The sequence below is a fragment of the Mesoplodon densirostris genome, chromosome 3 (assembly GCF_025265405.1).
Source record: "Mesoplodon densirostris isolate mMesDen1 chromosome 3, mMesDen1 primary haplotype, whole genome shotgun sequence".
NCBI lineage: Eukaryota > Metazoa > Chordata > Mammalia > Artiodactyla > Ziphiidae > Mesoplodon > Mesoplodon densirostris.
The window spans coordinates 141,840,849-141,858,396 of NC_082663.1; the positions used below are offsets into that span (position 1 = coordinate 141,840,849).

Below are 17,548 nucleotides of genomic sequence, written 5' to 3' on the forward strand. Positions count from 1 at the left end.
AGCTCCTTCTGGAAGCGGGACTGAGGGCGCCACGGGTACCTCCCACCAGGCCTCTGGGAAAGGAAAGCTCCGGCTGTTGGAATTTTTCTCTTGCTGAGGGCAAGGGTAGGTGGTGGGAAGGAAATGGATGGGAACTGGCCATTGGTGACTGTGTGTGGACATGTCAGGAGGAGCCGGGCCTGAGTAGACAGACAGGACTGCAGGTGCACTCCATAAAACCTGGTCGGGCCTGTGACGCGTCGGAGCCAGGGCGACACCAGGCTGGGGGCGCGCAGGATTCCTGCCCTGCCCACAGACCGTTTCTCCAGGGAAGCCCATCTCTGGTTCTGGCTGTTTATATTTTATGATAAAGTTTTAGTAACTAGGCTAGAAATTTTAATTAGGCACCCATATAATCAAAGATGTGAATTTATCTTCACTTCAAGTGCAAGTCAAAATATTTTTGAAGGACAGTCCAGCAAGGAACCTTTCCACCTTGATTTTCAAGTTGCCACAATTATTTCACTGTTCCTGTTTATATCCAGACAGCCCACATACTGTTTTGTCCCTGCCAAGGAAGTGTGCGTTGCTCCTGTTGGTGCAGCATAGGATCAGGAGGAAATGGGGAGGTGGGCCTTCCTTTCTGTTCACACAGCCAGGGAAGCCAGTAATCTTTCTGGCAGCCAGGAAGAAGTGTAATCTCTCCCAGGTCAGGGGCTAGGCCTTTGTTGGAGAGTGCAGCCATCTGATGGTATAGGTGTGTCAGGGCTGTGTACCTGGGGTGTCCACCTCTGTGTGCCACATGGACTTTCTGATATGAGGGCTCTCCTTACGGAGTGGACACCACTGACCACCGGGTGCCCTTCTTTGCATCAGCCCAATATCAGCTCGTTCTGAGAAATGGTGGGTGTGGCTGTGCCTCTGTGGACTGAGGAGCTCGCATATAGTTCATTTTAGAGGTGAGAACAGGGAAGAACGTGGTGCCGTTCTTCTCCTCTAGGAAAATCCTTCTGCCACCTTGGAGGACCTCGAGAAGCCGGGAGTGGATGAGGAGCCGCAGCATGTCCTCCTGCGGTATGAGGATGCCTACCAGTACCAGAACATTTTCGGTCCTCTGGTCAAGCTGGAGGCTGACTACGATAAGAAACTGAAAGAGTCGCAGGTGATGTGGTGTGTGCAGGAGGGTTTGGTCTTTTTAACAAAGCATCTCTCCTAAGGTCTGGGGAGGGTGGTTTTCTCTGCAGACTACAAATGCTGACGTGGGCCGAGGCCCAGCCCCTGAGAGATGGAACCGTGGATTGAGGACAGGCCTGTGGGCAGACGCCCCATCACTCAAAGCCAGACACCCGCCTGGGTGTTTTCGGATTTTAAATCCAACAAAAATTCCTCACATTTGGGTTTGTAGCCTTTGCCACAGCCATGAGAGTCAGACCTCAGGAGCCCACAGCACACTGAGGACACTCCTTGTGCCCGTCCCTCGGAGACTGTGCATAGGAAGCAGGAGCCCTGAGGCTCACGAGATGTGTCCTCAGCCATCGGCTTCCTTCTCTCCCTCCGCAGCCCACAGAGAAGCCGCCTCCAAGAACAGACATCATGTGGGGGTCTCCTGGTCATCCTGTGCAGGTTTTGGGGTCCTAATGACTTCTCTCTTGGATGTGCCCTTGTTGGTGTTTCAGGCTGTCCGGTGCTGCTCACCATAGGGCACGCACCTATGGAAACCCAGACACAAGGAGTCCAGGCCTGTGTCTGTGTTGCAGGCTAACAGGGCTCTTATTTTTTATGTGCTCAGACTCAAGATAACATCACGGTCAGGTGGGACCTGGGCCTTAACAAGAAGAGAATCGCCTACTTCACTTTGCCCAAGACTGACTCTGGTAATGAGGATTTAGTCATAATTTGGTTAAGAGGTGATTTTAAGTTTTAAAATATTTGTGACCATAAGTAGCATAAAATTCCTAGTTTCACCCTTGTAAAATGTCCCTTAATTTGAACTCTTCATGATAGCGTCTGTGGCACATGTGAAAACTCTAACTTTCTTGCTGTCTTTTCCCTGTAAGACATGCGGCTCATGCAAGGGGATGAGATATGCCTGCGGTACAAAGGGGACCTGGCGCCCCTATGGAAAGGGATCGGCCACGTCATCAAGGTCCCTGATAGTATCCTTTGTGTAAAGAAGGGCTGGCACAGGCACTGTCTGCCCAAGTCTCTGATGAGCTTGTCCTGAGCACAGGAGACCTGCGTGGGGGTCACCGCTGAGAGCAGCCTCGGGGCCTCAGGTGGAGGGAAGGGTGTATACAGCTGCGGCTGGAACGCCCTTTCTTCAGGCGTCCTCTGAGGGGGCACCGTTTCTATAAAACTGATGAAGAGAGCTGCTTAGGCAGAAGCCAGGGCGCTCCGAGCTATGTGCCTGAGGGCTCTGCGGAAATTCACAGTCAGGGCCTAGAATCTGGGCCCTGGGCTTGGCTGCTCCGTGCTGGGTGCTGGGTGCTGGCTGCTGCCCCAGGGCTCACGAGGAGGAGGACAGTGCTGGCTGCGCTGGTCCTGGACACGGTGGGCAGAATCTGTCCCTGAGAACGTGGGTCTCTGGCTGCATTTTCTGTCCTTGGTGCAGAGGAGGGTCTGTCTCTTCAGTAACAGAGTGAGGTCTCCTCAGAAAGGCTTTTGACCAGGATGAGACTTAACTCGGCGGCATAGATTATGGCGATGAGATCGCTATTGAGCTTCGGAGCAGTGTGGGTGCACCCGTGGAGGTGACTCATAACTTCCAGGTGGATTTCGTGTGGAAGTCAACCTCATTCGACAGGTATATCTGCCTCCTTCCCAGCCTCTACTTCCCTGCATCTACTTTGCGGTCACCTGCCCTTGGCGTGGCTGCTGCCTCCGGCGTCTCCGTGCTTCTCCTCCTCATCACAGAGGGGCAGGTCTGCACAGCAGCTCCACGGTGGTGCGTGCCACTGACCTGGAGCTTTCCTTTCAGGATGCAGAGTGCGTTGAAAACCTTTGCTGTGGACGAGACCTCCGTGTCGGGCTACATCTACCACAAACTGCTCGGCCACGAGGTGGAGGATGTGATCATCAAGTGCCAGCTGCCCAAGCGCTTCACGGCGCAGGGGCTCCCTGACCTCAACCACTCTCAGGTTCTCACCCGCCCCGGGGGCAGGAGGGTCCCGGACTGCAGAGCCTGCCTAGTGAGCGGCCCTCCGCCGTGTCTACACCCCTAACAGCCACTTGTATCTGAAGGTTTATGCCGTGAAGACTGTGCTGCAGAGACCACTGAGTCTGATCCAGGGCCCACCGGGCACAGGAAAGACGGTGACCTCAGCCACCATTGTCTACCACCTGGCTCGGCAAGGCAATGGGTAGGGCTCTGCACAGCCCAAGTTGGGGAGAGAGGGAGGCCTGTCTTCCAGGAGGCTTTGGGGCCCAGGGTGTCTGGCATGCTGCATTCTATGCCATTTGTATTAGATCTGGCCTTTGTGGTTGCTTTTAACAAGCAAACCTGCCGTTCTTGTAAAGGCTGTAGTGGGTAGGTTCATCCTGGGTTGTGTTGTGCCTGCGTGCACCTTGGAGCTTTGAAAGACTTTACGGTGCAAACAGGAGGTGAGGATGTTGGACTCGGGTGTTAGCAGTGGGTTGCATGAGTAGAGTGAAGATCAGGAAGCTCCAGACCATCTGGCTCTTAGCTATTTCAGCATCGTGTCACTCCTGGCTTTAGTCTTAGAGCTTGAGCTGGCTCCACTGCCTATGATTCAAAACAAGTCTTGGCTAATTAGACTTTCTCTGGGCGAGCACTGACATTTGCTCACATTGTGTTGAAGGCCCGTGCTTGTCTGTGCTCCAAGCAACATAGCCGTGGATCAGCTGACTGAGAAGATCCACCAGACTGGGCTGAAAGTCGTGCGGCTCTGTGCCAAGAGCCGAGAGGCCATCGATTCCCCGGTGTCGTTCTTGGCCCTGCACAACCAGATCAGGAACATGGACAGGTGGGTGTCGGGTAGCCGGCCTTAAGCGAGGTGTGTCTCCCCTGGGCAGGCCCTGGCGACACACGCCTCCCTCTCATGTGCCCCTGTGTCTGCAGCATGCCGGAGCTCCAGAAGCTGCAGCAGCTGAAGGATGAGACGGGCGAGCTGTCATCTGCGGACGAAAAGCGGTACCGGGCCCTGAAGCGCACTGCCGAGAGGGAGCTGCTCATGGTGAGCTCACCCGCCCTGCTGCCGGGGGGACTGGCCTGGGCCTTTGGGCGTTTGTCTTGTTCACTTGGGCCAAAGGACCTGCTTGGATGCGTTAAGTCCACGATGGCACCTTTAGTTAGTTTTTGCATATGAGGAGAGAACTCTGATACCCTCCTCCGTATGCTTTCTCTGAGATCACACAGAGACATCTTGTTGAGGTAGATTCCACTCCCCGCCAGCCTCCCTGCTGCTGGGATCTTGGGAATCTGGTCCGTACCCGGGGTGGGGCAGGGGGCAGGTCTGGAGCCCCGTCTCCTGCTCTTTGCTGATGAACCAACCAAAGGTGGATCTCAGCCTGAGCATGGTGTCCCTGGCTTAGCGCTGCCCCTCAGAGGCTGTCTCAAGGCGCCAAGCTCTTTCTTAGGCATGAAGCCCAACCACTTAGGATCTCGAAAGTTAGGGTCATTGCACCCTGGACAGATGTTGTCAGAGAGGGACCACTTATTTCCATAGTTGTTGAGGCGGGCGTGGACCGGAATGGTGTCTGTGTCCCATCCTGCCTACTTTTGGGATCTGGGAACATTGACCGTGCAGGTGCCCTGATGCCTGGCGCACTCTCTTCCCCAGAATGCAGATGTCATCTGCTGCACGTGTGTGGGCGCCGGGGACCCGAGGCTCGCCAAGATGCAGTTCCGATCCATTTTAATCGACGAGAGCACCCAGGCCACCGAGCCAGAGTGCATGGTCCCTGTGGTCCTTGGAGCCAAGCAGGTGGGCCACAGCCCATCCATTATAGTCTTGTTTGAAAATTGGTGTGCATTCTCTCTTGTTCCAGTTCTGTGTAATTCTTAGTGCTGGGGGTTTGTTTTTAAGTGTCCTATGGTGCTGTTTGATGCCCTGCCAGAGCACAGAGGGATGCACAGCAGGCTCTTTGAGGGGGTCTTCGAAGGGTGGACTTGGCACAGAGTGCCTTTGTGTGGGTTCTGAGTGCAAGTTTGCGTGTTTCATGTATGTGGTGGGCAGTTTTCCCACCCCCAGTCCATATCTTGCCATTTGAATTCACATAGCCGGGTGGTTGTATGGACCCTGGCCCTCTTAGTCCCCTGAGTGGACGTCTAGGCTGTTCCATGCTTGAGCTTCTTACCTGTGTGGGCCTTTCACCACAGCTGATCCTCGTGGGCGACCACTGCCAGCTGGGCCCCGTGGTGATGTGCAAGAAGGCGGCCAAGGCCGGGCTGTCCCAGTCGCTCTTTGAGCGCCTGGTGGTGCTGGGCATCCGTCCCATCCGCCTCCAGGTCCAGTATCGGATGCATCCTGCGCTCAGTGCCTTCCCATCCAACATCTTCTATGAGGGCTCTCTTCAGAATGGTGTCACTGCAGGTAATACTCGGCCCAGAGTGGGGGGCCTGGGGAGACAATACCTCCTGTCACTTCCTTCTTAAGTGGCCTTACGTGGTGACTGCTTGTGGGTAGGGGACGCCTCAGAGAGATGCAGTGGTCAGTGGGACAGAACGTGCACTCTGGAATGCACTCTGGGACATTCTCGGGGTGTGGGCAAGGGGGAGCCCGTGTCCTCGTAAAATTCAGAGTCAATATGTGAGAATTCCCACCATTGGTGCATCACACACAGCACACACAAGAGGGGGTGGCAGAGCTGACTGCCCGTCCCGCTCCTTCCTCTATCGGTGGTTCTCAAAGTCCGGGCCCTGGGGGTCTCAAAGACCTCTACACGACCAAGGCCAGACTACTTCTGTAGTAACACTGGGACATCGTGCACCTTTTGGCTGTGCTGACACTTGCGCTAATGGCGCAGAAGCCTCAGCATGAGTCAGTGGTGTGACCAGGCTGCTGTGTGTCGTCACCACCACACACCTGTGGCAGGCACCAGTCTGGGTGCACAAGTGAAGAGTACTCAGTTTACTAATCCCTGAGTGCACGTTGTTGAGATTCTCTGTGTGATGGGAGAGGACGTTCTCCTAAGAAGCCTGGCAGGGGTGTGAGGTGCTTGAAGGAAGGACTCACACACTGGTTGTACAGACTGGGGTATTTAGCAGGCGTTTTCCCAAAAGTGACCAAAGCGAGCCTGTGGCTTCAAGGAAAATAACTGAGAATATTCATCACCAGTGATAAAAGAAGAGAATTCACACCAAAATTAGAATTTTGGAAAACCCATGTCCCCTAGCATGAGCTGATCAAATCTTCCCAATGCTGAGTGGATTTTCTGATGAGATCTTTGGTGGTGACAGATGTCAGGTGCATCAGCCTTTTGAAGCTCTGCCTGACGAGGTGAGCAGGCACTTGCCATTCCAGTGGCCAGCAAGGGTGCTCCCAAGTCACTGGGGGGTCAGAGGCCATGCAGGTGCAGGACAGAGTAGAAAGGCCATCGTCACTGACCTGCAGGGTGACCTCCTGTCCAGCTTTCCTGTAGAATCGGGCAGAATTCCACAGTAGTAGGAAAGGTCATGAAACACGATTCCCTTTTCCAACCACGTGCACCTGTGACCATCCTCCCATGCTGCAAGGGCTTATGGGAGACTGGGAACAGGAGTAGAGTAAGCCGGATCGTGAAGTGAGTTCAGAAAATTCACTAAATATATATTTTAGTGGAAAATACAGTTATTTTTCATAAAAAAATATTTGTAAGTTAATATGTTTATCTTTAAATGAATTTTAAAATATTTTAGATTTCTGGGTTTTAAAATACAATAAATATCAGTAGATGTAATCCACAAAAACAATAGCTGTTTGAACTCAACTTTTCAGAGTGTAAAGGGGTTCTGAGAGCAGTATTCATTCGAGAACCAGTTAGTGTCTCATTAATGGCAACAGCCCACCATGTCGGCCTTGTTTAGCCCACATTACAGGTGAGGAGACTGAGGCCAAAAGTGTGCGTGCCTGGCCAGGGCCACACGGCTGCTGTGCAATGCAGTCTTGACACTTAGAATGCTGCTGGTCTGTTGGGTGGTGGGGCTAGAAAAGGCCAGGCCATGAGGAGCTTGTTTGTGATTCTCTGACGCGGTTGACACTTGTTGGGAAAGCCACCATGTAACCCTGATTCACACCCTCGCCCACCTTGCTCCACCTCCCTCCACGGCATCGGCTCCATAGGGCAGGGGTTGGTGGTGGTGGTTCACTGCTGAACCGTCAGTGCCCAGGACATAGCACCCCATGAGTATATTTTTTTAAACTCTCTACTGAAGTGTAAAAAAGTGCCCAGATCCTAAGTGTTCAGCTTAGTGAGTTTTCACTAAGTGAACACACCCATGTAACTAGCACCTGCATCTAAAAGCACAACCTGACCAGCTCCTTGCAGCCTTGAAGTGACCCCTGTCCAGGGCAGTGCGGGTGCCCGCCCAGACCTACAGACTCAGGGTAGCCTGACATCAGTGGTGGTGGGAGTGTTTACACCACAGAAATTGGCCAGCATTGTAGATTAGCCCTCACCTTACCCCCAGCAGGTGGTTAAGCGTTTGCCAGCAGTGCGCAGGTCACCAAGCTTGCCAGCCACTGCCCTCGCTTGAAAGGTTGAGGCTTTGCCTCATTTTCAGCTTGACATAAAAGGGATCATACAACGTGTTCTCATGGGTCAAGCTTCCTTCATCAGTGTTAGGCTATTTTCATGCAAAAATACCAGTTTTCGTACTCTAATCTGTTGATTAGGTACAACTCCAGTCAGAATTCCCAAAGGTGTGGGTGGGGTGTGATTTGACAAGCTGATTTTTTTAAATTATAAGGACCAAGCACCCAAGATGAACATGGAGAGCCTGACGAAGGTGGCAGCTCGTACTAGGAGATGTCAGGAGTTACTGTAAATCTGCAGTCGCAGAGACACTGGGCACAGTGCTCAGGATAGAGTCCAGAGGCAGACCCACGTGTCTGCAGGCCCTGGTGTGTGACAAGATGGGGTCAGCTCAACAGTGTCATTCTTTTTTTTTTTTTTTACTGCACCATGTGGCATGTGGGATCTTAGTTCCCCAACCAGGGATCAAACCTGCACCCCCTGCATTGTGGAAGTGCAGAGTCTTAACTGCTGGACCACCAGGGAAGCCCCAACAGTGTCATTCTTTTTTTTTTTTTTTTTCTCGATACGCGGGCCTCTCACTGTTGTGGCCTCTCCCGTTGCGGAGCACAGGCTCCGGACGTGCAGGCTCAGTGGCCGTGGCTCACGGACCTAGCCGCTCCGCGACATGTGGGATCTTCCCGGACCGGGGCACGAACCCGTGTCCCCTGCATCGGCAGGCGGACTCTCAACCACTGCGCCACCAGAGAAGCCCATCAGTGTCATTCTTAAAAGCCAGTTGTAGGGGCATATGAGTCCCTTAAGGTACATCATAAAGCTTCTGGAAGGAAATAGAATATCTTCATTACCCTGGGGCAGACACAGGTTTCTTAAACAGACTGCAGAAAGCACTAACCAGTGAGATCTGTTCAGCCAGTGAGCCGGCTTCATCCCAGACACGGTGCCAGGTTTTCATGGGAGTTTCGGTCAGAGGATGTACTCGGTGGCCTGCCCCGGGCCCGCAGACCTGGGTCTTTTGCCTGGAGCCTGCGGTTTCCTGCCCCACCGTGTGCCTGCCCAGGATGGCATGGCCTCCACTCAGCTGTCCACCTTAGCTCAGTCCAGACTGCCTACACTTTCTTCTCTGATTGGATATTCTCTTTTTTTCTCCTCTACGATGACAGCGGATCGTGTGAAGAAGGGGTTTGACTTCCAGTGGCCCCAACCGGATAAACCGATGTTCTTCTACGTGACCCAGGGCCAAGAGGAGATTGCCAGCTCAGGCACCTCCTACCTAAACAGGTAAGCAGAGATTCATCTGTGGCGTCTCCTGGCTTCAGTGATGGCTTGTCCAGTGACTGCTAACCTGTGGTTTTGTTTAATGTGGTGGTGAAACTTTTCCTTGTCCCCCTCATCCTTATTCTGTTCAGACACTTAAACCAACAGCATATTTCCAATCTCATCTTTTCAGCACATGTTTTTATGTTGAGCAGATCCTTCATAAACCCACGCATGAGCCTTTCTATCCCTCATGACTCCCTTGGCAAAGGATGGGCAGCCCAGCCGTGGCCACACTGGGCAGGGCCTTCACAGGGTCGTGCTGGAGGTGGAACTGCCCCTGAGCCTCCCACAGCCTCCAGCCTTGTGGGGGGGGTCTCAGGAGCCCACGGGTGGAGCCTGGGAAGTGAAAGCCTGATTTTCTTAGGACGGAGGCGGCAAATGTGGAGAAGATCACCACGAAGCTGTTGAAGGCGGGCGCCAAGCCAGACCAGATCGGCATCATCACGCCCTATGAGGGCCAGCGCTCCTACCTGGTGCAGTACATGCAGTTCAGTGGCTCCCTGCACACCAAGCTCTACCAGGTGCGCGCGCCCAGTCCGGTCTGCTGGCTCCAACCCCAGGCACTGACCTTTGGCCACCTTGTAGCAGAGGCGCAGTGAGCCGGTGGCCAGCACCTAGGGGCTCTGCAGGCTTCAGGTCCCAGGCTCATCGCTGGGATTTGATGGTGCATCTTAACACCAGGCTGAGGGGTCCTTGAGGAAGCCTATTGGCTGACCGTGACCATTGCCCCTGCAGGAGGTGGAGATCGCCAGCGTGGATGCGTTCCAGGGCCGCGAGAAGGACTTCATCATCCTCTCCTGTGTGCGGGCGAATGAGCACCAAGGCATTGGATTTTTAAACGACCCCAGGAGGCTTAATGTGGCCTTGACCAGAGCACGGTATGGAGGACTGAGTCCTTTTGGGCCTTGCTGGTGGTTCCTCTTGCATAGGAGTCCTTCTGAGGCACTCGGAGGGGTTGGCCCAAGAGGCTGCTCAGTGCCTGGTTCTCTTCCTATTAATTCTCGTACCCCAGCTGCACCCTGGGCTGCGGCACAGGGCATGGTAGAGGGGCTTCGCCAGTGCTAGCGGTCAGAGGGCTGCCAGCAGCAATTCGGAAAGAACATCTCACTCGTGTGTTGTCTTTGTTTCTGTGTCCTGGTGGCTTTCTGCGGCCTCAGTCTCGAAGGAAATTCCATCCCAACAGCGGAGTGTCCTTGTCAAGTTGTTTAATCCATGAGTCTAATGTTTTAGTCCTATTTGCCTTGTTCAGTTCTGGAATATAACTTTTCTGAAATGGTGAGGGACCCAGAGGGCAAGGTGGACCCCGTGTTACCCCCACGTGACACCAGACAACAGCCACCATCGTACCAGCCCCAAGCTGGGCTCACGTTCGCATGTTGGTTCCTTCCCCACTGAGCCCTTGGTTTTCGTTTGTTACCCCATTTGTTTGGCGGCCAGCGTTGGCGGGGGCAGGGGTGGTCCCAGCACAGCCTGATGAGTGTGAGCGTCCATTAGCAGCTCAGCTTGGGCCTCGAGTTACATGCCCGGCCCATCAGGGGTCCCGAAGCTGCTGTGGAGCTTGCCTGGGCCACTTATGACATAGTGCCCAGGAGGCTGACTCATGGTTGCAAACAAGGAGACTCATCTCTGAGCTCATCGGCCCACAGAGGTGTTTTGACATATGGGCTCCACAGAAATCTGCCCTCAAATAAACCCGAGTGTAGGCTCGGCAGCTTACAGGGTGGGCTCCAGTGAAAGTCACCTCGGCTCACAGTTACTCACCTGTCCCCAGCATTCACGGCAGGCACTGGCACAGGCAGGGCAGGCATCTGGTTAGGGGGGTCGAGGGTGGCCCCCAAGGCTCCTGTGTGGCAGGAGGAGGGGTGCCTGGTGGGCGGGGTGCCAGGAGAGCTGCCTGGGCACCTTTTACTCTGGACTTGGGTTTCCAGTTTGTTTGCTCTTGCCTTGGACCGATCTGTGTAGTACTCTGCTCACTGTGCAGCCCTAAGCACGGCACTCTTTGTGCCCACGTCTTGCAGATATGGGGTCATTATTGTGGGCAACCCGAAGGCCCTGTCCAAGCAGCCGCTCTGGAACCACCTGCTGAACTACTACAAGGAGCAGAAGGTGCTGGTGGAGGGGCCGCTGAACAACCTGAGGGAGAGCCTCATGCAGTTCAGCAAGCCCAGGAAGCTGGTCAACACCATCAACCCGGTGAGGGCCGGCCGCAGGCAGGGGCCGGGAGGTGGGGAGGAGACTGCTGGGAACCCCGTCCTCCCCAGGCCGGTGTTCCGGGCACGTGGCAGTGAGCGATGGCAGGTGTGACACGTGACGAGCGCGAGCTGAGCGTGCGCTGAGAGTGTCATTGTGTGAACAGGAGCCATGCATGCCAGTCTGTCCCCACAGAGCCCCCCACGCCAGGTCTCCCCGCTGTTCTGAGGCCTTTCTGGCCTTGGACTTCATGGGATGCTACGTCACGGGTGGCACCTAGGGGTCAGACCCAAGCAGTTAGGGAACTTAGCAAACCCAAGGTGCTCTGGGGGCCTAGGGAGTGGATGCTGCTTGAGCTGAAGCCCAGAGACGGAAATGTTTGGCAACAAAGACCAGGTCAGGTGAGGAGGGGCAGGCAAGGCCCGAAGCACAAAAGGCCCAAAGCCGGCAAGCCTCGGGGTAGTCCTCAGTGCAGCCTGGCCACCTCCCAGGCCACCAGATCTTCGGAAGTTCTTCCTTGTGTCAACATGATAAATTCCTCACTTATCTAAACCCTTTGCAGGGAGCCCGCTTCATGACAACAGCCATGTATGATGCCCGGGAGGCCATCATCCCAGGATCGGTCTATGACCGGAGCAGCCAGGGTGAGTCTCTGCAGGGGGCCAGCCCAGCCCCACAGTTGTTGACTGTTCCCACACCCACAGCTTCCAGCCCTGTTACTCTTGGGGTGGCTCCCAAGCCTTGGTCCACAGAAGCCTGCCTGACAGAGTTTTCTCAGCTTCCCTTGTCAGAAATCAAATAATTGGTCTTTGGCCATTTCTAAAAACCAGATGTTTTTAAAATAATACATCTCAATGGACAGTGGTTTCTCAACAAATACCGCAGCTCAGCCAGTTTGCCCTGTGCTCGCACCCCACCCTGCCTGCCCTTCGCTCACCTTCTCAGTGGGGGTGTCACACCCCCCGCCTCATTTCAGGTTTCGCGGCTTCCCCAAGCTTCAGCTCCATCTGTCAGACCTCAGGGTTGCGCGTGCCCGCTTTTCCTGTGTGAGGCTTCTGTATGTACTGAGGCTGAGCTTTATCCTGCTGCCTGGGACAGCGACTCTTGCCTGAGCCAGTCTGTAGACGGTTCCCATTCATCCCCCAGATCCCTGCCTCCTTTGACCCTTCCCTGCACCAGCCCTCATGGAGGGTGACTGCCTCACCCATGACTCTGTGCCACCTGCCCGAGTTTCACGTTGGCCTTAAACCTCTCATGTGCTTGCCACTCACCCTGAGGGCAGGCGCACCCCAGCTGCTCCTTTGTCACATTAAATTGTCAGGGCCCCTTTCCCTGCCCCATTGTTCTCCCTGTCCTGGGCTCAGACAGGGGATTGTGTTTTTTTGTTTGTTTTTGTCTGTTTAAATATTTATTTATTTACTTTTATTTGGTTGCGCTGGGTCTTGGTTGCGGCAAGCGGGCTCCTTAGTTGCAGCACATGGGCTCCTTAGTTGCAGCATGCGAGCTCTTAGTTGCAGCATGCATGTGAGATCTAGTTCCCTGACCTGGGATCGAACCTGGGCCCCCTGCGCTGGGAGTGCAGAGTCTTAACCACTGCACCACCAGGGAAGTCCCAGGGATTGTGTTCTTGAAGAACAACAGATCTCTTATCGCCATATCTGACGAGTCCCCCTGTGGCTGGGAGTTTCCTGGGTCCATACTTCATCCCTGATGCCACGGTGGGTCTGGCTACACCCAAGGTTGCCCTGGGGGCTTTTTTTGTGTGTATGTGGTACGCGGGCCTCTCACTGTTGTGGCCTCTCCCTCCACGGAGCACAGGCTCCAGACGTGCAGGCTCAGCAGCCATGGCTCACGGGCCCAGCCGCTCCATGGCATGTGGGATCTTCCCCGACCAGGGCACAAACCCATGTCCCCTGCATCAGCAGGCGGACTCTCAACCACTGCGCCACCAGGGAGGCCCCCTGGGGGCTTTTGCTTTCAGTGAGATCTGCTGGTCTGTCAAGCTTGGGCTTTTTCGTTTGATTGGGGGGTGGCAGGGTGGCATGTAACATGAATATAGCATTTGCCATAAAAGGGTTTTTTTAAAGAAATTAGAGATGCAGAGCGGTTTCAGTTTTTCAGATCCCCATGGGCCGGTGATTCTCAGAATCCCCTGGGAGAAAAGGTGCCTTCCCAGGCACCAGCCTCAAGGAGGCTATTAGGCGCGGGGAGGGGGAGGAGGTTGAGTTGTGAGATTCTGCATCAGGTGACTTTGCTGTTAGGGACGCACCAAGAAACGCTGGGGCAGACAAAGCAGTGACAGGACTAAACAGACATTTCAGCTATGTGCAGGCAACAGACTCATCTGGATGCAGTGTGATGCCTGCCGTTCACCTTGTGTCTTGTAGGCCGGCCCTCGAACATGTACTTCCAGACCCATGACCAGATTGGCATGATCAGTGCTGGCCCCAGCCACGTGGCTGCCATGAACATTCCCATCCCCTTCAACCTGGTCATGCCGCCCATGCCGCCACCGGGGTATTTTGGACAAGCTAATGGGCCAGCTGCAGGTGAGCACTGAGTGGCATCCCATGGGGAAAAGCAGTTTGGCCTTGCAGTTTGTTCACATCCAGGCTTTGAGCAGGAGTGCTTGTCTGTGAGGCTCAGAACCTCCTTCAAGGAACCCTGGATGGCTGTCTTTCAGGCCGGGGCACCCCAAAAGGCAAGACTGGTCGTGGGGGACGCCAGAAGAACCGCTTTGGGCTTCCTGGGCCCAGCCAGACGAATCTCCCCAATAGCCAGGCCAGCCAGGATGTGGCATCACAGCCCTTCTCACAGGGCGCTCTGACCCAGGGCTACATCTCCATGAGCCAGCCTTCCCAGATGAGCCAGCCCGGCCTCTCCCAGCCTGAGCTGTCCCAGGTGAGCCCTCTGCCACTTTAACTTGAGATGTCTCGCACCCACAGAAAAGTCAGACCAGCCCAGGGAGCCCTCTTCACACATGCAGACCCCATGACACTCACCCCTGAAGACCTTAGCAGGGGGACTGTAGGTCTAGAACATTCCATCCACAATACTGTCCTGGGTAGCGTGTCTCCAATGGTGAGGTAACCAGTGTGGGTTTCCTGCCACTTAGGCTTGAGGATAAGTTTCCAGATTATTCCCTGCGGCTGGTGATGGGCTGGATGCAGAGCAGGTTCTCAAGGCTGGGAGGGTGAGTGTGCATCCTTCGACTGGGTGCTCATCTCTCCAACCTTGTCTTCCAGGACAGTTACCTTGGAGATGAGTTTAAGTCACAGATTGATGTGGCGCTGTCGCAAGACTCCACGTACCAGGGGGAGCGGGCGTACCAGCACGGCGGAGTGACGGGGCTGTCCCAGTATTAGAAGGCAAGCTGGCCTCTGGAGGAGGTCTTCGCTGGGATCTGGACTTGTAGGAAAATTTGGGAAATGTGGGAGTCTCAAGTCCTCGAGGGCCAGCACATCCTGTCAACTGTCACTCTGGGTCCCTGCACCTCTGCTTAGTGTCTGGGGGATGTGAACTTCATGCACACCGTCTGTGCCACGGTCCTCTCCAGAGAGAGTCTTAGAGCTGCTCCTGGTGGGCAGCCAGGAAGTGGACGCACCCCTCGCCCTGATGAGGCAGGTCGTGAGGGTGGCGAGGGCCCCAGCTCCTAGGTGCACGGGTGCCTCTGGGGGTGCTTTCAGGTGCCCGTGAGGGCCCTGGCTCATGGTTCTTCATCTGTAACGAGGCCGAGCAGGGCAAGCATAGGCCTGGGGCTTGCCCCTGTGCGCCTTCCTGACTGTGTGCAGGGAAAGTGGGATGCAGTGATGCTGGGAGGAGGGGCGCACCGCTGTTGAACAACACAGGCTCAGCAGCCTTAACTCTCGGCTGCCTTCTCTCCGGGTGGGAAGTCATTGGTCTGGGTACCCGGCCGGCCTCTGAGGTCACGTTTAACACATGAGGACGCAGGTGCCAAGTGGAGTGGGGGAGAAAGCCCCGTCCGTGCCTTCTGGGCCAGGCCCGGGAGCTGCCCCGGCTCCCACTTTCTCTGAAGCCTCTTGCCCTCCCTCCCTCCCCAACAGGTGGCAGCGGAAGAGCTAAGCTACGTGGCTTAGTCCATCAGCATCTTATTCTGGGTAATAAAAAATAAAAATAAATGGATACCTGTTTTCCACTGCTAAAACTGAAGCACCACTGTGAGCAACAGGAGAGGGAGAGGAGTACCCGAGGGAGAGAGGAGCCCGAGACGGAGCGAGCGCCCACTGCTGGCACGTGGCGGCGAGGAGACGGAGAAGGGAGAGCGGGAGGTGGGGCGGCCACGGAGGACCGCCCGCCAGCGAGCCCCGCCAGCCCCGCTCGCCGAGGAGCCCAGCGCTCGCCCGCTGCGTCCACATCTGGGTCTGCGACCAGGGCGGAGGGAGGAAGACCCTCATCTCAGAGTAGCCCTTTCCTCTGTTCTTTTCTTTCTTTTTCTCTTTTATTGAAAGGGGACTACGTTTTAGCAGGAAAAACTACGCGTTTCTGAACCGAGCAGGCTCCTTGCGGTGGCGGCCGTGCCGGGAGAGCCCCTCAGAGTGTGGGTTCTGTCCACGCCGGCTCTGATATCGCCGCGCTCACACTGCCTGTGTTCTAGGAGGGTTTTCATTTAAAGAAAATATGGTGGTTTGTGTTTTTCTGTTTGTTTTTAAAAGATTCTTTCAAAGGAGTACTGAAAAATATACTTTCCTGAATTTGTCTCTCAAATCTTAGTGGTGGACCTGGGAGATGCGAGAAGCTTCCAGAAACGAAGTTTAAACATGCCAAAACAACTCAAGATTAGGATCAACACCTGTGACGGGAGGAGGATTTTTTTTTTTTTCTTTTTCAGTTTTAGCTTCCAGCAGCTTCTCCCTGTACGTCAGGGTGGTGAGGGAGCACGGTCCCGGGCCGGGCAGGCGACTCCGTGGTCTCTGCTGGACTCCGAGAAGCAAAGAGCTTCCCGTGTGCCGTGGACTCGGCCCCACAGGAGGGGCCTCGGGCAGGACTGGCCGTGAGGCCAGAGGGCAGGAAGGTGGCAGTTCCCTGGCCAGTGGCTCCTTCCCCGGGGTCCTTCCTGAGGATTTGGTGGAAAGCACCAGCCAGGAGGATCTGTCCCCGTCCCCAGGGAGGCTCCCACCGCCGCTGTGGCCAGTTAGGCTGACTGAATGCCCCATCCCCTCTTGTTCCCCATCCTGCCTGACTAGTTTGGAGCCCTTCTACCTGCGGGCATAGTTTTGATGAGGTGGGGTCATTTTAACTTTGGCGGGGAAAAGGAATACGAATAAGTGGTTCTGTGCCGAAGGGCTTGAAGGAGTTGTCACATCACGTGGTACAAGGGGCCTCTGCCTGGGTCTGGGTTGCAACTTGCATTTATTGTTGCTGGTGGAGTCACCCCCAGCTCTTCGCACACCGTGATGGGGATTAGCCTCCCTGGCAGGACCTAGTTGGGGATTGTCTAACCCTAACCCTGCCTATCCGGGCCCTGATGACCCTGACCCCCAGCATCCCCCTCCCTATGTGCCTTATCCCAAAGCCTCCAGATTCCAGCTGGTACATGGGAGAGATGGGGGACACACAGGCCACCTTCCTTCTGGCAAGGCCTCTTATTTATTACCATTGCTGTAGTGCTTTCGGTTCCCACTTCTTTTGGTAGCTGCATAGAGTTTGGATAGGTTTTTGCTATGACCCCTTGTGCACTGTCCCCATGGGTGACACACCCACCCACCCTGTTCTGTTCCTTGGAATGCTTTGCCTCTGCTTTGTGCTGTTTGCTTTTTTCTCCACCTTAGCAACAGTTGCTATGAGTCCCCCAAATCAAGCATCTGTACCAAGGCAATGTAACTTTTTGATTTTCGGTCAATTTGTTTTAACTTCTTTTGTCACCAATAAACTCTTAATAAACAGCTCTGCATTCACACTGGGGCTGGATAATTACGGGGGGTGGCAGAGCACTTGGTTCGGGGTTCTGCCTGGTTGGGGCTGGGGGAGTCGGGGCCACCTCCACGGCAAAGCTGAGGCGGGCCAAACCTGTGCAGCAGGGACTGGAGTGGGGGAAGCTGGGCCTACGCAGGGTCAGCTCCTGGGGACTGTGTACGTTAGATGTTGGGCCCCCTAGAGATGGGTTCTGGGAAGGCTGGGCCGGCGGCGTCACTGTAGGACTCCCACCCACCATGGTGATGGACATAGATGCTTCCCTCCCCACTCCCAGGTGACAAGACCCGAGAAGACAGCAGAGCGGACCACGCAGTGTTTATTGTTGCCCCCGCCCGCCCCCGGTCAGCGGCAGCCGCACTCATCCACCACCATATCTTCGTAGTGCCGCAGTACCACGTTGTCGCTGTTGTCGAAGAAGAGCACGGAGATGGGC

General features: G+C 55.1%; 1 protein-coding gene across 2 annotated transcripts in view; it reads left to right on the forward strand.

Annotated features, from left to right (window-relative positions):
- Window positions 1-17,084, forward strand: part of UPF1 (UPF1 RNA helicase and ATPase) — a 36,548-nt gene extending 19,464 nt beyond the window's left edge. The window contains exons 6-24 of one of the 2 annotated variants that reach the window (XM_060093922.1): window positions 980-1,141; window positions 1,769-1,886; window positions 2,037-2,135; window positions 2,674-2,782; window positions 2,957-3,116; window positions 3,220-3,338; window positions 3,798-3,962; window positions 4,058-4,172; window positions 4,779-4,922; window positions 5,318-5,531; window positions 8,835-8,952; window positions 9,356-9,512; window positions 9,727-9,869; window positions 11,010-11,184; window positions 11,744-11,825; window positions 13,569-13,730; window positions 13,865-14,082; window positions 14,427-14,549; window positions 15,246-17,084. In XM_060093922.1, coding sequence (XP_059949905.1) covers window positions 980-1,141; window positions 1,769-1,886; window positions 2,037-2,135; window positions 2,674-2,782; window positions 2,957-3,116; window positions 3,220-3,338; window positions 3,798-3,962; window positions 4,058-4,172; window positions 4,779-4,922; window positions 5,318-5,531; window positions 8,835-8,952; window positions 9,356-9,512; window positions 9,727-9,869; window positions 11,010-11,184; window positions 11,744-11,825; window positions 13,569-13,730; window positions 13,865-14,082; window positions 14,427-14,546 — 2,580 coding nt within the window. In that variant the 3' untranslated portion in view covers window positions 14,547-14,549; window positions 15,246-17,084. The remainder of the gene's footprint in view (window positions 1-979; window positions 1,142-1,768; window positions 1,887-2,036; window positions 2,136-2,673; window positions 2,783-2,956; window positions 3,117-3,219; window positions 3,339-3,797; window positions 3,963-4,057; window positions 4,173-4,778; window positions 4,923-5,317; window positions 5,532-8,834; window positions 8,953-9,355; window positions 9,513-9,726; window positions 9,870-11,009; window positions 11,185-11,743; window positions 11,826-13,568; window positions 13,731-13,864; window positions 14,083-14,426; window positions 14,550-15,245) is intronic. The other variant, XM_060093923.1, reaches the window with a different exon arrangement.
- Window positions 17,085-17,548: the final 464 nt, after the last annotated feature.